The sequence below is a fragment of the Gnatocerus cornutus genome, chromosome 2, assembly GCF_029298725.1.
Source record: "Gnatocerus cornutus isolate USDA-ARS CGAHR chromosome 2, icGnaCorn1.1, whole genome shotgun sequence".
NCBI lineage: Eukaryota > Metazoa > Arthropoda > Insecta > Coleoptera > Tenebrionidae > Gnatocerus > Gnatocerus cornutus.
The window spans coordinates 6,871,907-6,892,996 of NC_142234.1; the positions used below are offsets into that span (position 1 = coordinate 6,871,907).

Below are 21,090 nucleotides of genomic sequence, written 5' to 3' on the forward strand. Positions count from 1 at the left end.
GTTGCCTAAAACGAAATTGCTTCTATTATTTGTCTATTATTTGTTAAATTACATAATGAATGTAAAATTAATATTGACGATAATTCATTGCAGGTACTTGACCACAATCGTAGAGATATAATTAATCTGTCGTAGCAACTCGATGTAATCTGGAGTTTTATGTTTCCATTCTGAAAATCATTTGTGAAACAGGAAATGTTCACAAAATTTTTGTAGAAACGCAGTTTTTAGAATCATTATTCCATTACGCACGAACATTTTACCAAGGATAAGTAAATGAGAAAATATTGCTGTTTTTTTAAATGTAAATGTATTTAAACTTTAGTTTACATTTACAGGTATTTCATTTTTTATTTTACTATCTATTACATTACGTACAGGTTCAACTATAAAAAACAACCCTAAGTTTTATAGATTTGAATATACTTAAAATAAAATAAGAAAATATTGCTGTTTTTTGAATGTAAATGTATTCAAACTTTAGTGTACATTTATTTACAGGTATTTCATTTTTTATGTAAATGTTTTACTATCTATTAATATAAATGTGACCTTACGAACAGGTTAAACATTAAAAAAGCAGCCCTAAATTTTATAGATTTGAACATACTTAAAATAAAATGAGAAAATATAGCTGTTTTTTAAATGTAAATGTATTTAAACTTTAGTTTACATTTACAGGTATTTAATTTTTTATGTAAATGTTTTACTATCTATTGGTATAAATGGAACATTACTTACAGGTTAAACTATAAAAAACAGCCCTAAATTTTATAGATTTTATAGATACTTTTCTTATGCTTACAAACTTGGTAGAGATGTCATCAAAATATAAATTCAAGAAATACGTCAGAAAGTGAAATTATTAAATTTATTCCGCATGACTTGGACTGAACAATGAATCTTTCAATTAAAGTTAAAGGCAGTTTACTAACATTTGTATTTTAATTGTTTCTACCTTGCATTTATTCAAGTTTACAACGAACTGCAATATAAACTTCTGATTAAATTTGTGTTAACAACCTACCTTTTTACTGTAGGTATTGTACTAAATAAAAACTGCTACATGAAAATTGCACCCACTTGAGTAGTTTTTCATTTTTTCTCCTGTATGTCTGTTTGTAAGCTGAACTATTTTATTCATTCCCTCAAGGTTGGAGAAGCCACTCAGGATCATGACATAATTACAAAGCTTCCGGTCAAGTTATTTGTAACACCTACTCACCTAAAGATTGGCAAGTTCGAGGTTACGTACAAGTAAGCTGACCATCTTTATTGCTATGCGCGATTCTTTGTTTTGGAGATTAATTTTTTCGAAACCCATCAATTTATCAATTATTTTTACAAACATTGCCATTGCTACATGAAGTAATTTGTTTTCTGCTTTTTACAAATTTATCACGTAATCTATATTTGTCTTACAACAGTATTACATGTACCTAAATGCCCGGTCAAATACTAGTAAGGTCATTCCGCAATGTCATTAATGTTGGTTGGTGATGCTGTGATGAACTTTAATCTGGATTTCCATAACAGATCAAATCATTTTTACACAATCTAGATGAGGCATTCACACGAGACGTGTAGACTGTTCTCAGTTTATAGTCACGACACGAGTTAATTTTATCTTTATTTTAAGGTTTCGTATTAGAGCAATGTCCATGGTGCATGTAAAATCAGTTTATTACACGTGGTCTATTAAAATAAATTGAAATATTAGTACACAGGTGTTTCACAAATCTACGGCAATTCATGAACTGGTAAGTCTTTGGACTTGAGCGAGATTTTGTCCTAAAGTATTTCTAATCGTCGAACTATTACTAAAAACAATTTTCATTCCTTCACTATCTAGCTACTAAATGCAAGTCGGAAATTTAATTCTCCATTTTTTATGATAAATGGTTTAATTAGACTTAGACAAAAATTACAAGAAACTGCACTGTTTTCACAATACGTTTTAGAATAACTGCAAATAATATGTTTAAATATTTTTAAAATCATGCGCTATTGCTCGCTTTTTGGTCTAGTTCTTAAACGTTATAACAAAAAACTACTCAAGTCTCCAAACTCCCCACCTAGCATACGGATTACCGTCGATTTATAAAACACTCTGTATTTTGTACAATTTACAACAAGAAAGACAAGGATGTAACGAACGTAATACAAAGTGATTATTCTACATGAAAAAACAATTTAACTCTTTTCTATTATTTCAAAACATTGTTTTCTTTAGTTGTGAGATTAAAATTTTCCGTTATTGTTATTGACTCTAAATTTGTTTTCTCTAAATTTCTGATAATTTAGTTAAACATCTTATTTTACCATGATATGAATTAAAGACAATTTTATGGGTGGTAAGTTCCTAAATGTTGGTACTCTTCCATTCGATGTCAATAAAAATTTATTAGGGAAATCCCACAAGTAATGGTACACACTTACTCTTTTACTTTTTGTGATACTCTAGGTAGGTTGTTTACTCTATCAATAAGTTGTTTACTATTGTAAGCACTCTTGACTATTTGCCAAATAGGTATTTTCTAATTTAATGCAAGAACGATTGTTCAGTTAAAATTAAAATTAAAAAAATTTCAATTTTGAAAATGTTTTAAATATGGTGGATGCGCTGTATCTAAAAAAATCCAGAAGCGGTTTTAAAATTCATTTAATTTCGAATTCTTTATGAAAATCATTGTAAGTGGATTGAAATGAAGGTAAAAAAAGAAAACAATCTTTATATGGGAAGTATTTTTATTTTATAGTTTTAAAATAAGTTTATAATCTTAATTTGAACTGGCTTGTTTTGCTTGTAATTCCGCTTCTTCTTCTAACAACATTTCGACAGCTCTCAAGCGTCTTCTGCACATTGGCGTTTTCAGCCACCATGTTTCGACAGCTTCTTCTTCTTCTTTATAAATTGGTGTTTTCGTGCACAACACATTTACAAGCTCCAGAGGACTTAAGGGATGAACTCTAAGTTGCAACATTCTTTTAATAGTCATTACTTCGTCAAAACTACTCACAATGGAACCTGTATTTTTTTTACTACAAAAATTGTACTAAAATTTAAACTATTACCTATGGTGAAACCATCGGAAATCTTGCTGACTACACTGGTATCAAATTGCCAACTTATTGCGCTGTATTTCCCAAGGAGGTAACTCCAAATGCAGTATCTTGAACTATAGTCCGGTTTCGGTATGAGAATAAATTTTTGATAAACTTGCTGTAACAACTTTTGGTCGCTTTCCCAAGGGCAGTTTGAAACTCCAATCAACATAACTCGATCTTCTGGACAGAAATCTAAAACTCATTTCTTTAAAAAACGTACTAACTATTAATAATACAAAAAACAGACTTTTTACAATTTTTGGCAAATCTTTTTTGAGTCGTTTAGGGTCAGATTTGTCCGTTTTTGGAATTTTTTTAACAAATGGTCTTTCTGCACAATCCATATAAACTATAGCTGGTTGCAACAGTCTCGAAACTTTTACCACCAAATGAATTAACATGGTCAAACCAGACTTTCCTGGATATTTTCCCACAATATTGGATGGTGTCAAATCAAAAAGTACGGCACCTGCTTCATTACAGATTGCATGGACTAACATGTCTTTTCCACTTCCTTTTGGTCCGGCAATCATGAGGGATTTAATATGGGAAGTGGATTCATGAAGTTGAGACGAAAGTAAAGGAAGAATGCAGTATTCTGTTAAAACTTGCCGAATGTCACCTAAAACTGGTGGTCTTTCATTTCCTTTGTTGTGTGGAACCGGGTAACTGTAAGAACGTTCTCCTTTGAAGTCGGTGAGGTAAACTTCTGGACATCTTTAACAAATTTAAGAATTGCTTGCTGTTTGAAGAATAACACTCACTTTTTTATTATACCATTGGCAACCAATTCTTCAAAGAGAGATTCTGTGGTTCTGTCAGGAGTCAGATCTTTTTCTTTTTTCTTCTTACCTTTTTTACCGCCCTTTCTTGTTTTCTTACTTGCTTTCTTCTTACCTTTGTGACCCCGATCCTTATCCATTGCTTCCTAAAATTACAATAATTTTGTGAATTGTAAAAAGTGATTTCTTGCTTTTTACCTGCAGTAACAGAAGCTCTCCTTTCATCATTTCATCGACAATTTTCCTTAACCCATTTTCCATATCCGTCATTTGTTCGTGCTCTATAATCTCAGTGTAATGAAACTGCCTGGGATTTTCACTCTCAATTTTGTTTTTCCAAATTTCATCATACTCTTCCTTGCGCGCATTCAACTCAGGGAGAAATGAAGACACCATCGCTTTTGTTGACGCTTCTTCATCTTCTTCGCCTCCGGGTTTAGATTCTTTTTGTTTCGCGGTTTTATCTTTCTTTACTTTGGAGTCTTTTGAAGAAATTTGAGTTGACTTGCTCATTTCACTGTCAGTTCCTGAAAAGATGGATTGAGAAGCGATTTGAGTTAAAGTTACGTACCTTGGCGACTAAACATCAATCTAGAAGCGGCTCTTTCAGACCCGGTATACTCCGGAATTTTACCAGTCTGTGCTCTATATTCATGCAGCCACCCTCTAACTTGATCGCTTAGTTGTTCTAGGACAACACCGCGTTGATTCTTCTCTAGATTCTCTCGACATTTCTTTACTTCGTCTTCGTAAACTTCTTGACGCTCTTCTTGTAGACGTCGCCGGTATTTCTTCGTTTCTTCATCTGTGATTAAATCCGCGTTCTGAGTTTTCGGGGGTGGTATCATCCCAATGAGAAGCATCTCTTGCAATTTCCTTCTTCTCGTTGCTCTCCGCGCAACGTACCCTCTCCAAATTTTCTGTATTCTCAAAGCCGCCGGCAAACTAATTCCTCCTCTTTGTTCGTCCTCATCACCTTCAGTAGCTAATGGTTTAGTCTTGTCTTTCATATTTCTAATCTCCCGCATAAACTGCGCTCTTAACCGCCCCTGTCTTGCTCTTTCATGAACCTGAATAATCAAAATAGCCTGTTGTTCTGTTAACGGTGGCTTCGCTTCCGGTTTATCTAAAAACCCCAATTTTCCTAACACACTATCGATTAATCTTCGTTGATATTCCAACTCCTTTTTACGTTCGTTTCGATAACAGGACGGTACTATTAATTCGCTATGATTTGGTGTTATTTTCAAGTTTTCCAGAACGTCGCCACAGTGAGTCCATTCGCTTAAATCCGACTCTACCAAGTCGAATTTTAGTTCTAAAATTCTTCCGAGAGTTGCTTCCAAGACTTTTCGAATTAAGAGTCGTTTTTGTGGCTGGACCATTTGATCGACACATTCTGAAAGCTGATTTGCTATTATTGTGTATTTTACGTACAAAGTTGCTAATAAGTGGCGTTGTTCTCTTCGGTCAACTTGTACAGCTTCAGTTTGCAATGTTTCAGCTAAGAGTTGCTGGACTTTTTTCCATTCGGAGTCGTAAGTTTTGTGGGACATACTTTGGTTTTATTAAAATTACAAATTACTTTATATTATTACTTTTGCGGGTTTCACTTTTTTGGTTCGCTTGTTTCACTAATTTTATTATGTTAGATCAATACGTTTATACCTGAGCATCATAGAAACTGATGGTAACTTAGTAACGGGTGTAAATTTCAAAGGACTTATTTAATGAAAATAATAGAAATGTTATTTTAAAACATATCTTTTAAAACGCTATTGATCTTAAAAAGTTTTATTTTACGTTAAATAATGGTGTAGTTTGCAATTAGAAATATGATATCTGCAGCTATACTTAAGTAATCATAATAATTATTAAGTACAAAATGTGCAACAAATATAATCTTTTGTTAAAATGTTTCTTATGTTGCACAAATTATTGTAAGTAAACTGATGGAACTTTAGACTGTTTGCACACTCTTATCTTGTGTGAAGGTTACCATCAACATGTATACTATTATAGACAGTAGTAAATATAAAACCGAATATTAAAACCTTCCAAAAATGGTGAATGCGGTTTAATTTTTATTTTCTGTTTTTAATTGCTGCTTCAATTTTATAATATGCGGTTGCTTCTTATAATTTTATTAGATCTACACATTAAAGAGCTTATAGAATTGATGGTATTTTCTTGTAGATTTCTAATTATAGTAGAATTGTGAAAGAAACCGAATTTTTAAAGATGTTACAAAAATGGTGGATGCGCCTATTTCATCGTAAAATCCTCGGTAAAAACTTTCACATGAAAATAAACACAAATGCTTGTTTTTCCAGTTTCATAATAAAATTTCAACCTCTGGCTTTGTTATAGAGTTTAATTTCTGATCACAGCGACAAAAGCAGTTTTCAAAAAGTCCACAGAATTATAACGCCGCGAAATTGGTGAAATCGCAAAAATTTTTAATTTATGTTTAATTTTACTTAGAAATTTTTTACTAAATTACATAACATATCAATGTGGAACATTGAGGACGAAAGTCGAAATCCGCGAATGTATTTTGAAACTTACTATTATACCTACCCATGTATTTAACAAAGGAATATTTTTAGCCAAGGACATAAGAAAAATACATTTCGTTGTTCTTAATTTTTCTTGCTAGAATGTTTGCTAACCATTTACATTTAGTTCTGTTTTACTTACGATTCACGATATTGCAATTGCGTCAGATCAACAGCAATCATCAAATTGATGATGTAAGTTTTCTTTTCACTATCAGTTAGAGCTCAAGAGTCATTTTTATAGCAGAAAGAATTGACTTTTTGTTTTTTATTAATCTTTTAACCAATAAACACTAACAAAGCTTGGATAAATGAATATATAGACTTCAGTTCTATTGACTCAAATCTGTAGAATTCTCAGCACCAGTTGATAAAGTAGATGCTAAAGTAATGATTGTAACAGAAGTACTACGAACAGTCCCAGTCGTAAAACTGATATTAATGGCCGGTGTATCTGATATTTTCACATGTGCATTGTTAGCACCACACGGATGATTATCAATAGGATTTACAATGGATTCCAAAAAGTACGCCATTAACGATCCAGCTGTTAACCCGAAATTATACAGCAACGTCATGATATTACCTGCAGCAAATACAAATTAAATTAAGTAAAGAAAGTGTGAAGATTTCTACCAGTGAGTTCTCTATAACGGTCATCCACTTTACTTGGCGCTTGAATCATCGGAACACTTCCAAGAATCCCATTACTGCAACCCAAGATTAGAGCAAAAGTGAATGCGGTTACTTCAGCTGAGAAAATCGGACTTGATCTTGGTGCTACACACATAATCATCAATGGAATCATGATAAGTCGTGCTACAGAACAGCGAACTAAGCGACCACCGGTCCAGTATTTGGAGGAAGATGCTAACATTTTCCCAAACAAGTCGGCGCCGTTGAAGAGTGCCATCATTAAAATGGGCATCCAGGAGCCCAAGCGACAACTGATTATTTCTGAAGCTATTCCGGGGTACAAACACAACGTTGCAAAGTACACTAAACATATAGATATCATGTAGGGATGAATTGCTTTAGTGATTTCCCAGCGAGCTAGCAACCCTCCTAAAGAAAAGAAAGAATAATTTCCACACTGTTTTTAGAAAGGTACAAACTTTTAATCCCTCCAAGTCCCCCAGCGGTACTCAAACTTTGTCTTCCTCTAATCACCACGTCCTCCACTTTGTAAGTGGGGGCGGGAACTGGAGCCGTAGGCTCATATGCTGGATTTGCAAAACTTAGAGTATTCCCAGCTGGTGGACTATTTTGGATTTTTAACACTCCGTACTGTGCTTCATTAGTTTCTATCTGGAAGTTACACTATGTAAGATTTATGTAAGTTCAATTAAACAAAGTACCAATCCTGCATCTTCAGTTGGTTCAAGCGTGATCCTAGTCTTTGCCCTCTCACATAAAGCTATGTAAAATTGTATAAAATCAGTTCTTCTGATGAGATGATACATAGCAAAACATGTTGCTACTGCTGAAACTGATACAGTAAAGAAGTAGATTGTACTTCCCCGTATTTCTGGAATAAGAAATCTGGTAAGAACTCTGACTGATGATGTGAAAACTCCAGATGCACCTGAAATAAGTGAAAATTAAAGAAGTTGAAGTTGTAAATAGTGAAACTTACTTTCCCCTACCATTACCGCTTGGGTATAACGAGCAGGGAGCATACTGGTGTATCCATAAAAACTCGATTGTTGTACTAAAAGTAAAACAATATTCAAAAATATTGTTTAAGAATTAATTTCATGTTTACCTGTGCAACCAACAGCTACGACAGCTACAGCTGCTAAGTTTACACCATAAGAGGTAGCAGTTCCAAAAGCCTCCCACCAAACTTCACAAACAACAACAAATATAAGTGTGATAAAAGACATAAAATATCCTAAAACAAAACCAATAACTTTTGCTAGATAAAAACACAATTATACCAAAATTAATTCTCGAATTAAGAGTAAATGTTTCCACTAACAAGTTATTCCCAAGTACAGTGAAGAAAGCAACAGCAATGTACACCAAAGACATATCAAAAACGACCGCAGTATCTGGATATCTGACTTTAAAGTAATCCATAGCCATTATAAAACTGCAAGGCGAATGTTAAAATCATAGGAAAAGGTCATGGTTCAGCATGTTACCTGTTATAAGGCAGAAGAAAACCAGCACCACCGAGTACAAATGATAAGTAGACAGCATTATAAGCATCTATAGGAGGTGAAATATTGGTGAATCCGTTACTGTTGTGAAAATCATTTCTTCGCCGTGATTTTCCAAGCTTGGCATAGCCGTGTGCATCGTTAGTTTCTTCCATTTTAAAACTTCGAAATTAACGAGATTATTTATGCATGGCGAAAGGGTTCACTAACACGTCTTTTTATTTATTGTTAAGTGGTTTAGCCGAGAGAAAATAAATATTTTAAATTATTTCACGTTACATTTTTTCACGAGGGACATCTTGCGCATGATTCTGAATATATTGATTCGAAAATTGCGCTTGCGAGCAACCCATGGGACAAGATTTTGTTTAAATACTACCGGCGACTTAATTTACATGATTAGTTGTAAAAACTGGAATTAAACAATTCAAATTTTATGAACGCGCCTATTGTTAAATTTGTGTGGGCAACCAGTAATTCATCTGGTTACGATTTTTTTTATTGTTACATTAATCAATATTCTTATTTATTTATTTATTTATTTTGTAATGTTCTTTTTGGATTTTGATAAAAATTTGATATAAAAATGCTAATTAATTGTTTTTTTTTTCAAATTGAATTTAATTCATTGTGGCGGCAGCTCGTAAATCTTCGTTTCGGGTCGTTGACCAATCCGCGCTAAGTAGCATCTGACATCTGTTGATAACTTCACGTATTTGTCGTTGTCAAACTGTAAGAAAATGGTGCAAAATAACATGTTTTTTGGACGTAAAATCTCGTGTTGGCCATCGCCAATGCGTCATTTCTACTCGATGATCGGTGTTTAAATTAGTTAGAAAAGTGTAAATTGTCGTGCGTGCAATTTTGCAGTAGTTGTCGTTGTTTTTTTGCACGAATAAATTCATAAACAAAGGCCATGTCATTCGTCAAATCAGGTGATTTTTCTGCAAGAAATTTATGACAAGTGCAGAGTGTTCCACGCCGTAAACATGTAAATAGTGTAGTGTTCGCGTAGAGCAAAAAGAAAAATGGGTGCTAAGCCGAGCACAGCTAATGGGACCCAAAGCCCCCGTACCAGGGCATTTTCAACCAGCAGCAGTTCGGAAGTTGTTACAGCTCCTGGATTTCGGTTCATGAGATCCTTGGGGATGGACATGTCCAACGATCGGCAAAGAGCACGGTCGTTATCTAGTGTTCCCGATTTACATACTAGTCATGAAACTATTGCCATACCGGCGACAGGCGCCAGTTTTGACGTGTCTACCGGTGCCAGTCCAGAAACAGACAGCAGTTCAGCGGAGGAGACAGCGGGTGCCCTGGGTTCTGCTGCCTCCAGCATTGCCCTGGGACGGGTGTATGCTGCTCACTCACTACCCTCGCATATATGGTCGCTAAATGGTGTGTATCTCTCTTTTTCAGCCGTCGTTCAATTTTCTTATTCTGGCAAGATGACTTTGTTCAGTCTCAACAACTTGTCAAGGTTTATGTGTTGTACCAAGGCAGTAACCTTGGCTAACAGTTCAGTTCCACATGAATTCAATCAAAAGCTAGTGAAGTAAAACTTTGATTGTAAACCTTAAATTACAGATGATTACTACTTTTCCGGAAATATAATTATAAGAATGAACTCATAGATACTTCATCAAGATTCTGTAAATGTTTTGAAATTCTTCGTACTGTTTACATAATTTTATGAATATCGTCAAAGCGCCTATAGATAACCAGGAAGTCGTTTTGTTTTAAAGAATTTATTGTCAAGGAGGCTCTAGGTCACAAAACACACGTCGTAGCTTGGCTACAGTCCTTGTGACATCACTTTGTAATCTCAAGAAAACAAAGCTAACAATTTTGGCTTGTTTTCAATTGAAAGTTTTATAATTAATTGATTGGAGAACGCAATTGTATTCTAACAAAGAACTTTTATTCACTTCGATCAACTCTAAACGTAATTGGTAAAACCACAGGTTGTTTCATTTTTAAAGCGTTTTTTCTAATATTTATCTTCTGTGGCAATAGTAATTGAACTGGATAGTTAATCATTTAACGGTTGAAGTTGAAACCTACAATTTAGTTCAGTTGACGGTGGAAATCAAAACAAGATGTCAATGAAAACTCATCTTTCAGTAAAGAAAAGAACTTTTATTTAACTTAATTAATAAATAAATTAATAAATTTAATTTAATTTTGTGAAAATTATGAGCTGCGGACACCAGTCATCTTCGATATTTAATAAATTTAGAAACTTATTACTGAAACAAAAGACTTTTTAATTAAAGAGACGTTTCGGAATGCAATGGTGACTCAGGATGAGTTTTTGTAATTGTCGTATGCATTGAAAATAATAAAATCGTAAGAAAAATTTTCGAACAGACCTAGTAGAGGTGGCATTTAGTTATAAAGAGGCATTAAATTTAATGGTGGGCGTCAAAGTGTCTGTTATTCATATCTTTTAACTTGTAACTTATGGTTCGTACATACTATTGATTATTATTATTTAAAAAAAAAACCTGGAAAAAAACAAAAACTTTCCACTGCTTTTGGATGGAAATTACAAACAAAAATTTCTAACTCAACGGGACTAGTCATACAACAGCGATTTTATTCCGTTCCCAACAATATCCTTTGTAGTTTGAAATGTTCGTTCAGTTTATAAATAGTGGTTAAATTGTTTGGTGTTTTTCCTATCAAAAGTAAATGTTTATTAATTTTAGGTTGAAACATGTGAAGAATCCAAAAATGTTAATAAAATATTTATATTTATAGACCACAGAAAGTGTGCAGATGTTAATGACTTTACTGCTTTTTTACGTCTTTTGTGTAAATTTGTGGTGAACCATATTGAAGATCGTTTTGCCAATAAACGAGACTGTAAAATTTTGACAAACTAACAAGAACAAGTTCTAGATTCTGAGAGTAACCTCTTCAATTAATTTCCACCTCTTTTGTTTTATGTTACGTATTTTGAGGTAACTGGAGAGGAAATAGTCAGCAAGTGTAAGATTAGAAGATATAACAGGTCACAACGGTTGACTAATCAATTGATTATTTCGATATTTCTCAAGCTTACAAAACATTTAAAAAAAAATTGTAAAAATATCTTTTCATTGAAAATTCGTTATTTATGATAGCTTCTTATCTCAAATCTATATCTTTTGTCTTGTTTGTAATGATTAGAAGTTTGTTCTATCAACTGAATTATCCCACAGTAAATAAAATGATTTACACTATTACCCCCTCCCAGTTATTTCGGACCTACTCCAAGTCTCTATCTTTAGAGCTCCTAACAATGTTTTGTTTTTTTTGTATGTCAGGTTTAGTACTAACGATAACAACGTCGTTGTCTCTCATTGCGGTTTTGAATCCACTCTTTGTTGGAAGATGTAAATTAAATTCAAGATTGTTATTAAGTGAGTGATTTACAAGACGTAACAATGGGTCAAAGTTTGTCTTCGCCACAGCCAAATATATCTTCAGTAACATACAAGGACAAAGGTATTTTTAGCAGATTAGGAGATAGTGACTTCAATTCACAATTGTGTATTTGGTAAACAGTAATTATGGTAATTAGCGATTGAGATTCAATATTTTTCCACAAGAGGAAACTTTCCATTTTAAAATTTATTCGTGTTGAATGTGAGTGATGCATAATAGAGATAACTTATCGTGATGTAGTTCTTTGCTAAATTATTTGTTTGCTTTTATTGTTGAAATAGGATGTCCGCGTTGAGGAAACTGTTTCTAGGTTTATGAAATAATATAAATTAAAGTATTTTGTAAGGTACGTTCTGACTCAGGATTTTATTATAATTGAGTGAAATTTGAAGTTAATTTGTGTGGAGTTTGAAGAAATTGTGGTCATACTATGACACATGTTTGACGAAAATTATGTGTTAACTTTATTCGTCATACGATTTAAGATGAAAAAACAAACAGTAGCACCAAGGGAGCTAAAAATTTAATCAGAACATACAAATACCTTTTTGTGGAAATTCGAATCCTGCATCTTATTGGAATAAATTACTGGCAAATATTGGTTTCTTTAATAAATAGGAGGATAATAACCAAATCGTTGAGTGCGCTCAAAATGCGGCGTAAATGCAAGTTCGATCTCCATGAACAAAAATTTGTGTGAATGCACCTCTAAACAAGGACCTATCAATACGACCTCGTGCTTTACGATTGGCTTATCGGTTATCGGTTGTTTACAATTAGATATATTCCAGTTTATTAAAACAAATATTTTTAATATTAGAAACCAAATTCAGTTGCTTTATCAATTTTATCATAAACTCTTTTGGATACAACTGGGATTTTGATTAATTAAGAAAAATTAGCATCAATTGTTGTAAATTAACATAAATAAAAAAATGATGGGTGAAAATGGCACACAAAATTAGATAAAATAATAATAAAATATTCGCCTATATTAAAGATAAACATTTTGTTCATTTCAAGTGAAAAAATTGTGATCTCATTACGCCCAACTTTTAAAATCAATGAAGTGTATTTCGTGCTTGCTCAAAATTTACGAAAGAAAACTTACGACAGGAAATATTATGCTAAAAATAAACGGCTTCGAGGACAAGCAATTTGTGGGTAATTGCTCTCAAATAAAGGTCAAAGCATTAAAAATTCTTAGGTGCAATAAAACTATACGAACTGAAGCAAATAGAAAATAATTTTAATGGGCCATAATAATGAGCAGTGTAGTCCATAAGTTAACAGAAACATCTTTCCACTGAATACGCAATGCCCTTTTGCATATGTAACCAAACCTTCTACCTTTAATTTAAGGGTTGGACACGTCACATTGAAGCATGTAGACAAAAGTTATACTGTATCGAACGTCTACAAGGCGACATCGCAGAGACCGTTATTTCACTTACTATGTATGTGGTAAAAATTTGTCTCAAATAAGGTCAAACAGTAAGAAATATGTGTTCCAAATTAATAAATGCGCAATATAAAATAGTTTAGGGTCTAACTAAAGTCTTCAGGTGCAACGTCAGTACATAAAGTACATTTTAATTTGTCAGTTTTTATTGGTTACAGTTTTTGAGAAAAATAAAACTGCACTTCAAGTTAGCGAAGTTGTTTTTTCTAAATCTTAAAACCATAGAAAACTAATATTTTACATTAAACTATCAATTGATTTTCAATTTTAATTCTATGAATTAAGAGTGTTACAATACAAAATTTTAGCTTAGGCGAAAGGAAATAAACCCCGAAAATAAAAATGTTAAGATTGACCCATTGAGATTGAGCAGATTACTAGCAGATTACATTCATCATAATCATAAGCAACAAAGTCAAAAAAAAGACCAATTGCCTATAAAAACTTTTTTGGTGGCATACATTTACCACTGATAAATATATATATTTTTTTATTTTTTCGAAGACCGTTACCAATTTGGCATTTTTGTTATCATAACTGCATTAAGGAAACTCAGAAATGATACAAATTATTAATGCCACAAAAAATTGTTTTTGAATTGTTGGCCAGTGTTATGGTTAAATATGTCAAAATCTACAAGACAAGTTGTTCAGAATTAAATTTTGGGTCGACTTTAATTCAATTTAATTGTATAGATACCTATGCGCTTTTCTTTTCGCTCAAAATAAATTAGTCTGAAACATTTTTAGTAAAAGTAATTGACCTACAAACCAAAAATAAAGACAAATTAATATCCAACCGTACCACATATGCAGTTTTCACAAAATCCGCATTGATTTGATTATTATAGCCACATTTAGATTATAGGTAAATTGCGTATTTACTTTTATTTTACCTTCTGTTATAGGAGCTTAATTTGATAGTTTTTTTCCATTGATTGATCAGTGAGTTATGGAAAAAATGTTTGCTTTTGTTGTTGAGTAATGTGAATTTTTTAGACCTTTTTTCAGTTTCGATAAATATGATTCAATTTTTATCTACATATTTGTTATATCGATTAAAAACAATCTCAGGGTGATATGTGCAACAATTATTTTAAGGCTTTGGTGTGTAAGAAGGTCACATTTATTATAGCTTTTGACAACGGCATTTCTTAAATTAAAACAAATTAATTTTCATTCCACTTTTTTTCCTACTTAAATAGCACTACAACATTGTAAAAATAACGATCAAATGTGGTGCCCTTACATCTATGGTACCAAAATATGAAAATTGACGTGTAAGAATTAAGTGCTCTTGTAAATATCGTGCATACGAAGGTGTACTACTAATACAATTCAATTTATTCACTTTCCCACTCATTGCATGTTTTTTTGAATTTCTAATGTACGTAATGTCAATGTCAATCAACAAAAAGTCATAAATATTAAATCGAAATCGATCCTGCAAATCAATAAAATCGTGATCATCATTTTCTAACTTATAATACCGGAATGGAACGGTGTCGCTATGACAATCCTTAATATACGCAACAAAAGAACAGTCGATCCATTTGCGCATGTTATTTTGACAATACGTATGATAATCGAAAATAATCATTTGTATTTTGTAAATGTGACGAACTCGGAACAAATTCGCAGCGTCTTCGGCTCCCGCGTGCAATTACGGAGTCGGGCGTCGTGTATGCGCCTGACGCCGACGTCAAAATCAACTAAAAACATTTCTAACCACATCAGACGACATCTGATAAAATACCACCCGCTCAAAACACGTGTTTACCAAATGAAATAAGTACATCGACACAATAATGAATTTCGTGAACACGCAGAAGCTTTTGATTTTTTCGTGATGCTGCGATCCGGGAACGACCTTTGACATTTCATCCTTTGCTTGCTATGGGTATTGTGATAGGATCCTGTGTTCCTGACGAAGAACCAGACACCAACAATCGATTTCATCGAGTTGTTTACGGTAATTATAGATATCACATAGATGTTTTCAATGTGCAGTTTTCGGGGTGGCAACAGCTGTTAAGTTTTTGTGGGGGCGTGAAAAATTGAAAAAGTTTCAAAAGTTGAGAGTGCAAACGTGTTGGTGTATCGATGGAATAAGCATTAGGTAGTATTTCATAGTTTTCGTTCTTTTCAATACAGTCGAACTTCCAAAAATTGCTTCGGATTGAATTAGGAAAATTTATTGTACTGTATTTTGTTTTGTACAAATTGGTAGTAAGCAATGAATGTTACCAAAACCATTGAAATGACAAATTTTGTGTGAAGGCAACTTTTATAATAACTAAAAATATAGTGTTTGTATAACAACAAGAAGAGAAAAATCTATCTTCATTACTTATTTATAAAATTGATAAATTTTTAAGCTTATCGGTAAAACGTATTAAATAAATTATGTTTCGTTTTTTCTTTATTTGCTTTATTTTATTTTTAGTTGGAGGTTGTCTTCCATTTTTAACCAGAATCTTTTTTTCGTCGCGGAAAACCCATTAGAAAATGATAAAAATGCAAACATCATGACGTGCATTAAATTAAACTAACACATCAAAATGACGTCGTATTCGTGGGTACAGTGTCAAGGTAGAGTAATTAATTATGTATTGATGTTCAGACCACTAATGGTATTAATATTGACTTTATTGCTTTAGAGATGTTGTCTATTCATATTGTTGAGTAAATGACTAAAATTCAGTTCGTAATGTATGTTATTCTATACTTACATCAAAATTTCATTCGTTTTATCGGAATATGTATAATCAGGAATTTCAGATAAGTTGTCATTATTTTGGGCTATCAATAATGTAGGTTAGATGTAAGTAATTAAGATTAAAGTTATATCAATTTTTGACTGGCAGAGCTTAGTTACAAATTCAACTGCAATCTTTCGTACCTACAATTTCGATAAATTTTTTGATATTTCAACGTGCCGTCGATGATATATTTTTAGTTACAAAAACCCTGAAAATGTTATCTTTATCTCATTACATTACTTGTCCATCAATTTGAGCACGTGTCGACCGGGTGTATTTTAATTAAATATGTATAACAGTCCAAAATTGCTATATCTTCGTAATCAAGTAATTTTTAATTTGGTTTTTATAATGCGTTGTTAATATTTAATTGCACAGTAATGGTCGTTTTTTTTCATGTGTCACAACACCAAATGCAAGTGATTAAAATCTAATCGCGTCTTAATGTTTTGTAAATATTGTGCCACTCAAAGTTTCTTCGAAGTATTTTTCTCGAATTATTTACTGTCGTTCCCCCTGAAAATTTTTAATGCGTTTTTATGAACATGTGAACTGTTAGTTTTATATTCTTAAATTTGAATGTTTGTGGGTCCATATTTGGAACAAGAAACGAATTTATTTAAATATAACCAGTATAATTGGGTAAAAGATTTAATGTTATCAAAATAAATTTGGTAGGCTTAACTTCAGCCGACGGTTTCTAAAATTATTATCATTATCGCTTGGCCAAGTACCTCTCAAAATTCATGACTGCAGTTTATTATTTTTTCTATTTCAGTGCTTTAAGAACCTCATTAAAGCATTGTTTTTCAATTATTTCCGATGCTTTAAGAGACTACTTAAAGTACAGTTTAGTCAGTTGGTACTCCTGTCCTAAGATTGATCTAATAATAAACTTCATTTGTTGACAGTTGACGCTTAATCTTAACTTAACCGAAACTTGATTTTTTTTATACAAGAAACTTTAAAAAATTATACAATGGCGGCCAAAACAACTGGTACAAGTTTTGGACGCAATGTATTTTTACGGTGCTTGATATTTATTGACAATGCTTTTTTCTGGAAGGTGAAATAACATGTCTCAGAAAACATATTTTGGCTATTAATTTTAGTTAACTTTGCAATGCACCGGCACCTTCAATTAATTTATTATTGCATACTTGGTATGAGAAAAGAAGTTCAATAGATTAGTTTTTAGTCCGTTTTACAATATCAAAAAAAAGTGTGCCAGTTACTTTGGGCTGCTAGTGTACAAAACATTCGTCAAGACACTCGTTTTCTAATTTCGAGACGCGTGTGCCAAACCCATGTTTTATTAAACTTGTATTTTAATGTACATACTGTTTTATAATAAATTCAACTCGACTTATGAAATTTCGGATGTAAATTTTGCTTGAAACAAAATTAACGGTAATCCGCGTAGCAGATTTCATTAAAAAGCTTATTTAACCCCATACTTGCGGCGAATATTAAACGACTAAATAAAAAAAAGTTGCTGCTACTGCCAATTTATTCAAACAATAATTTTTAATTAAATTTTGACGCGGTTTTAAACAGAAAAAAAATCCAAGATTACTTCTGATAACTGTGTAAATTATTTTCAGCATGGTAACGAGTGGTTCTGATTTCCTCGAAACCATTTCGTGTTGGCACGGAATGTTCGTAGATTTTTTCAATGTCATTTACCAGAGACAAAAATCTACAATTATTTCTACTTTTTTCAATCAAAATCTTACAATTTAATTGTTTGTAAGCAATCATGCTCTGAAACTTCATGAAAGGTTCAAGAACAGAATTTATCAATTTACTTTATTTTGTCTAAATCCTATTACTTTTATATTCAAATTTGTATGTATAATCTAATCATTGTTGCAACTACCAAATCGCCACGGAAACGTAATGAGGTAAGGCTAACTTTCGTCACAGAATTCCTGACAGATCAAGTACTAAACAACAATGGATAACAGGCATTGATTTTTAAAGAATAATGTAAGCACGCGATTCTGATTCTCACGATTATGAATAATAAAAAATTGCAGTGGCTCAAAATTGAAGGCTCATTGTGATCCCTCCCAGTTATATAATACTGCATTAAAAAAACGGGGTAATAAAGTAAAAAGAGTTTTATATTGTGATGATTGATTACTAACACATATTAGGAACCCTGACAAAACGTATTTCTCTAAGTAATAGTCGATTTACTACTAAGTGGATTTTACATCGAAACTAACTTTATTTCTGAAACAAATTAAATTTGTTCAAAAAGAAATATTGTTTATAATTTTCGGAAACATGTCAGCAAAATAATGAAATTTTGATTTAAAGATAACGATAAGTTGACGACGACTTCCGGTATGCATCACGGTGGTGTCACGAAAAAAAAATATAAAAAACACTTTCATTTGATTCGTCTTAGGCGCTTGCTGTGTTCCCAAAATTCCTCCCTTGTGGTTTTTGAAAAAAATGTCGAATAAGCGCATCGTGGAGCACCTGTATAATACAGATTCTCCCACATTTCTCATATTTCTCATATTCTCATATAATCTATTTCTAAATTAATTAGATTTTAAATTAACCAACTACATATAAGTTCACCAATCACAAACGTATGTTCCTAAGTCACTAATAATGCATTTGCGAATATAAATTAATAAAACGTTTGTGATTAGTTAACTTTAAATTGCTCTACTTTACAATGTAACGAGTTTAGAATTTTTTTTGCAAATTTACTCTCAGAATGCAAGATAGAATCTGACATAAACGGGTTCCTCGCGAGTTCTGGGACACCTGTATATGTACATAAAATAAGTACATGATTGATATTTATTTGAAAAGTCAACTTACGATTGTTGTAATTTTTAATTTGGGGTCTTTTTTGTTCCAGGTATTAAATGCCCAGTATGCAGCAAATTTGTTATTCCTGATGACATTGAATGTCACCTAGTCATGTGCCTCACTAAACCACGGCTTTCCTACAACGGTAACTTTTAAGATTTCAATGATATGAATCTAACTGTCTTTGTTTTGCAGAAGACATTTTGACTGACGATAAAGGAGAGTGTGTGATATGCCTAGAAGAATTAAGTCAAGGAGATGTTATAGCTCGTCTTCCTTGTCTTTGTATATATCATAAAATGTACGTTCATTTGTTGATAATTATCGATTTAGTAAAGCAATTTCTTTCAGGTGCATAGATCAGTGGTTTGAAGTAAACCGATCTTGTCCCGAACATCCTGGCGACTAGCAAAACATTGAAGTATATTAGGGTCTGTATATATGTAAATAACATGCTAAAGTGAATTGTGAGAAACAATCTTAAATAATGCAGTAGTTACGATATAATAGAAGTCTTCAAGTGAAGGAAAAAATATAGTTACCTATTCTAATTAGTTAAGTACCACATTGTTATTGTTTTGTCATTTTTTACGACTTTCTATACAGTAGTTTTTAATGTTATGATCAGTACCAAGGCATTCGACAACAGTTACAGTGTTTACATATCAATTTCTTTTAATAGAAAAAATAGTTTTTGTAAACCCTCTGCGAAATGAATTGATTTGATATGGCAGCTGAAGATGTCGACCATATAAAATTTTATTTTGTGAAAAGAAATATTTTTGATACTTTGATATGACTGCGAAATTCTAATTTTTCCGATTGGTTATGTAAAGGGCTAAATTTAATGCTTATTAATTAGATTTACCCAAATATCAGATTACTTTGTGTACCAATAAAAACGCTTTAATAAACTATTTGCTAAGCTTAAGACGATCATCACATTAATTTAAACAGACAAAGTATTCATCATTCTTCCAAGTTTTGGTTACTAGACGTGTTTTATCACCTTAACAATAAACACTTTTCAAATGACACAAACGAATAAAACCACTTGTTCTGAAAACACTTTTTAAGCAGAAATTTGAAAATCGTTTTTCTCCTATAAAGTGTTAACACGTAAAGCTATCATTGTATATAAGTATTTTTTTAATTAAGATTAAAGCCTTGGTCATGTTAGTTCAGTACCAAAACAGGCTGGTAGTGATATAAACAACCTATTTTTTATTCTAGCCAATATGAATGTGAAATCAACCAAAGACTTTTTGTTAAAGTGATTTAATATAAGGTGCTATAATTAAGCAAAATACATTTTAATTGTTACCTGTGTGAGTGTGAATACAACGGCGATGGTCTGGGATCAATTTTATAATAACAAATAAAAATATCTGGTCATTTCCGAAAGAGAAGTGCCATGTTCTTAAGTTAATAAGTGTCATTGAGGACGTTTTGTGTTCTACCAGACCGATTTGAATAGCAGCAGATGAGTGACTGATTATTTGGTTAAACTGATGATTCTCTTTTGTAATCCGTTTTGTTAGGTTTATTAAACATTTATTTAGAATATTGTAATAATTAATATAATAAGATGTAGCCTTGTAGCGATAAATAATAAATGCCATTTTCACATTATTCCCATTATTTCCTCTTCCAATTTAAAAACTTTAAATTTGAGAAAATTTGCCTTTGCTGCATAAAAATGGTTTTCCGACTTCAGTTCTTTCAAACAGAAAAAGGTTTTTATGTATACCATGCTCTAATATGGTAAATATTCTAACATTCATTATGCACATCGTATTTACTCGCAAGAATTTTAATGCGTTCATTCCGAGTAATGGTTAAAAGATCAAAAGTTGTTTCTAATTTGGGCTCTTTGCTTTGCACGAATTCGTGATCTTTGCCATTTCTACTTTTTATTATTTTATAATTTAGAATTTGGATTCTTTCTTTTTTCCAAATCCCGGATTCTCCAGCCCTTTGGGTCTTC

General features: G+C 32.2%; 3 protein-coding genes across 4 annotated transcripts; 1 reads left to right on the top strand and 2 right to left on the bottom strand.

Annotated features, from left to right (window-relative positions):
- Window positions 1–2,780: 2,780 nt before the first annotated feature.
- On the bottom strand, window positions 2,781–5,699 carry LOC148178398 (dynein regulatory complex subunit 11). Its single transcript, XM_088029418.1, has 6 exons — window positions 4,462–5,699; window positions 4,089–4,417; window positions 3,873–4,036; window positions 3,356–3,825; window positions 3,076–3,300; window positions 2,781–3,028 (listed from the first exon to the last, which is right to left on the bottom strand). Exons 1-6 carry the CDS (start codon window positions 5,444–5,446, stop codon window positions 2,781–2,783), a joined length of 2,421 nt encoding a protein of 806 aa, XP_087885544.1. The 5' UTR covers window positions 5,447–5,699.
- A 1,002-nt stretch (window positions 5,700–6,701) lies between these two features.
- On the bottom strand, window positions 6,702–8,912 carry Ent3 (equilibrative nucleoside transporter 3). 2 transcript variants are annotated; one of them, XM_088030886.1, is made up of 8 exons: window positions 8,596–8,912; window positions 8,389–8,543; window positions 8,214–8,342; window positions 8,085–8,159; window positions 7,807–8,033; window positions 7,564–7,756; window positions 7,085–7,513; window positions 6,702–7,034 (listed from the first exon to the last, which is right to left on the bottom strand). In XM_088030886.1, the coding sequence occupies exons 1-8, from the start codon at window positions 8,766–8,768 to the stop codon at window positions 6,781–6,783; spliced, it is 1,635 nt and encodes a 544-aa protein (XP_087887012.1). In that variant the 5' UTR covers window positions 8,769–8,912; the 3' UTR covers window positions 6,702–6,780. The 2 variants fall into 2 exon arrangements, with proteins under 2 accessions (XP_087887012.1, XP_087887011.1); XM_088030885.1 differs by having other exon boundaries at window positions 7,564–7,768.
- A 373-nt stretch (window positions 8,913–9,285) lies between these two features.
- Window positions 9,286–20,735, top strand: LOC148178400 (uncharacterized). The gene is made up of 4 exons (XM_088030073.1): window positions 9,286–10,011; window positions 19,153–19,248; window positions 19,299–19,404; window positions 19,455–20,735. Exons 1-4 carry the CDS (start codon window positions 9,642–9,644, stop codon window positions 19,510–19,512), a joined length of 630 nt encoding a protein of 209 aa, XP_087886199.1. The 5' UTR covers window positions 9,286–9,641; the 3' UTR covers window positions 19,513–20,735.
- The last annotated feature ends 355 nt before the right edge of the window (window positions 20,736–21,090 follow it).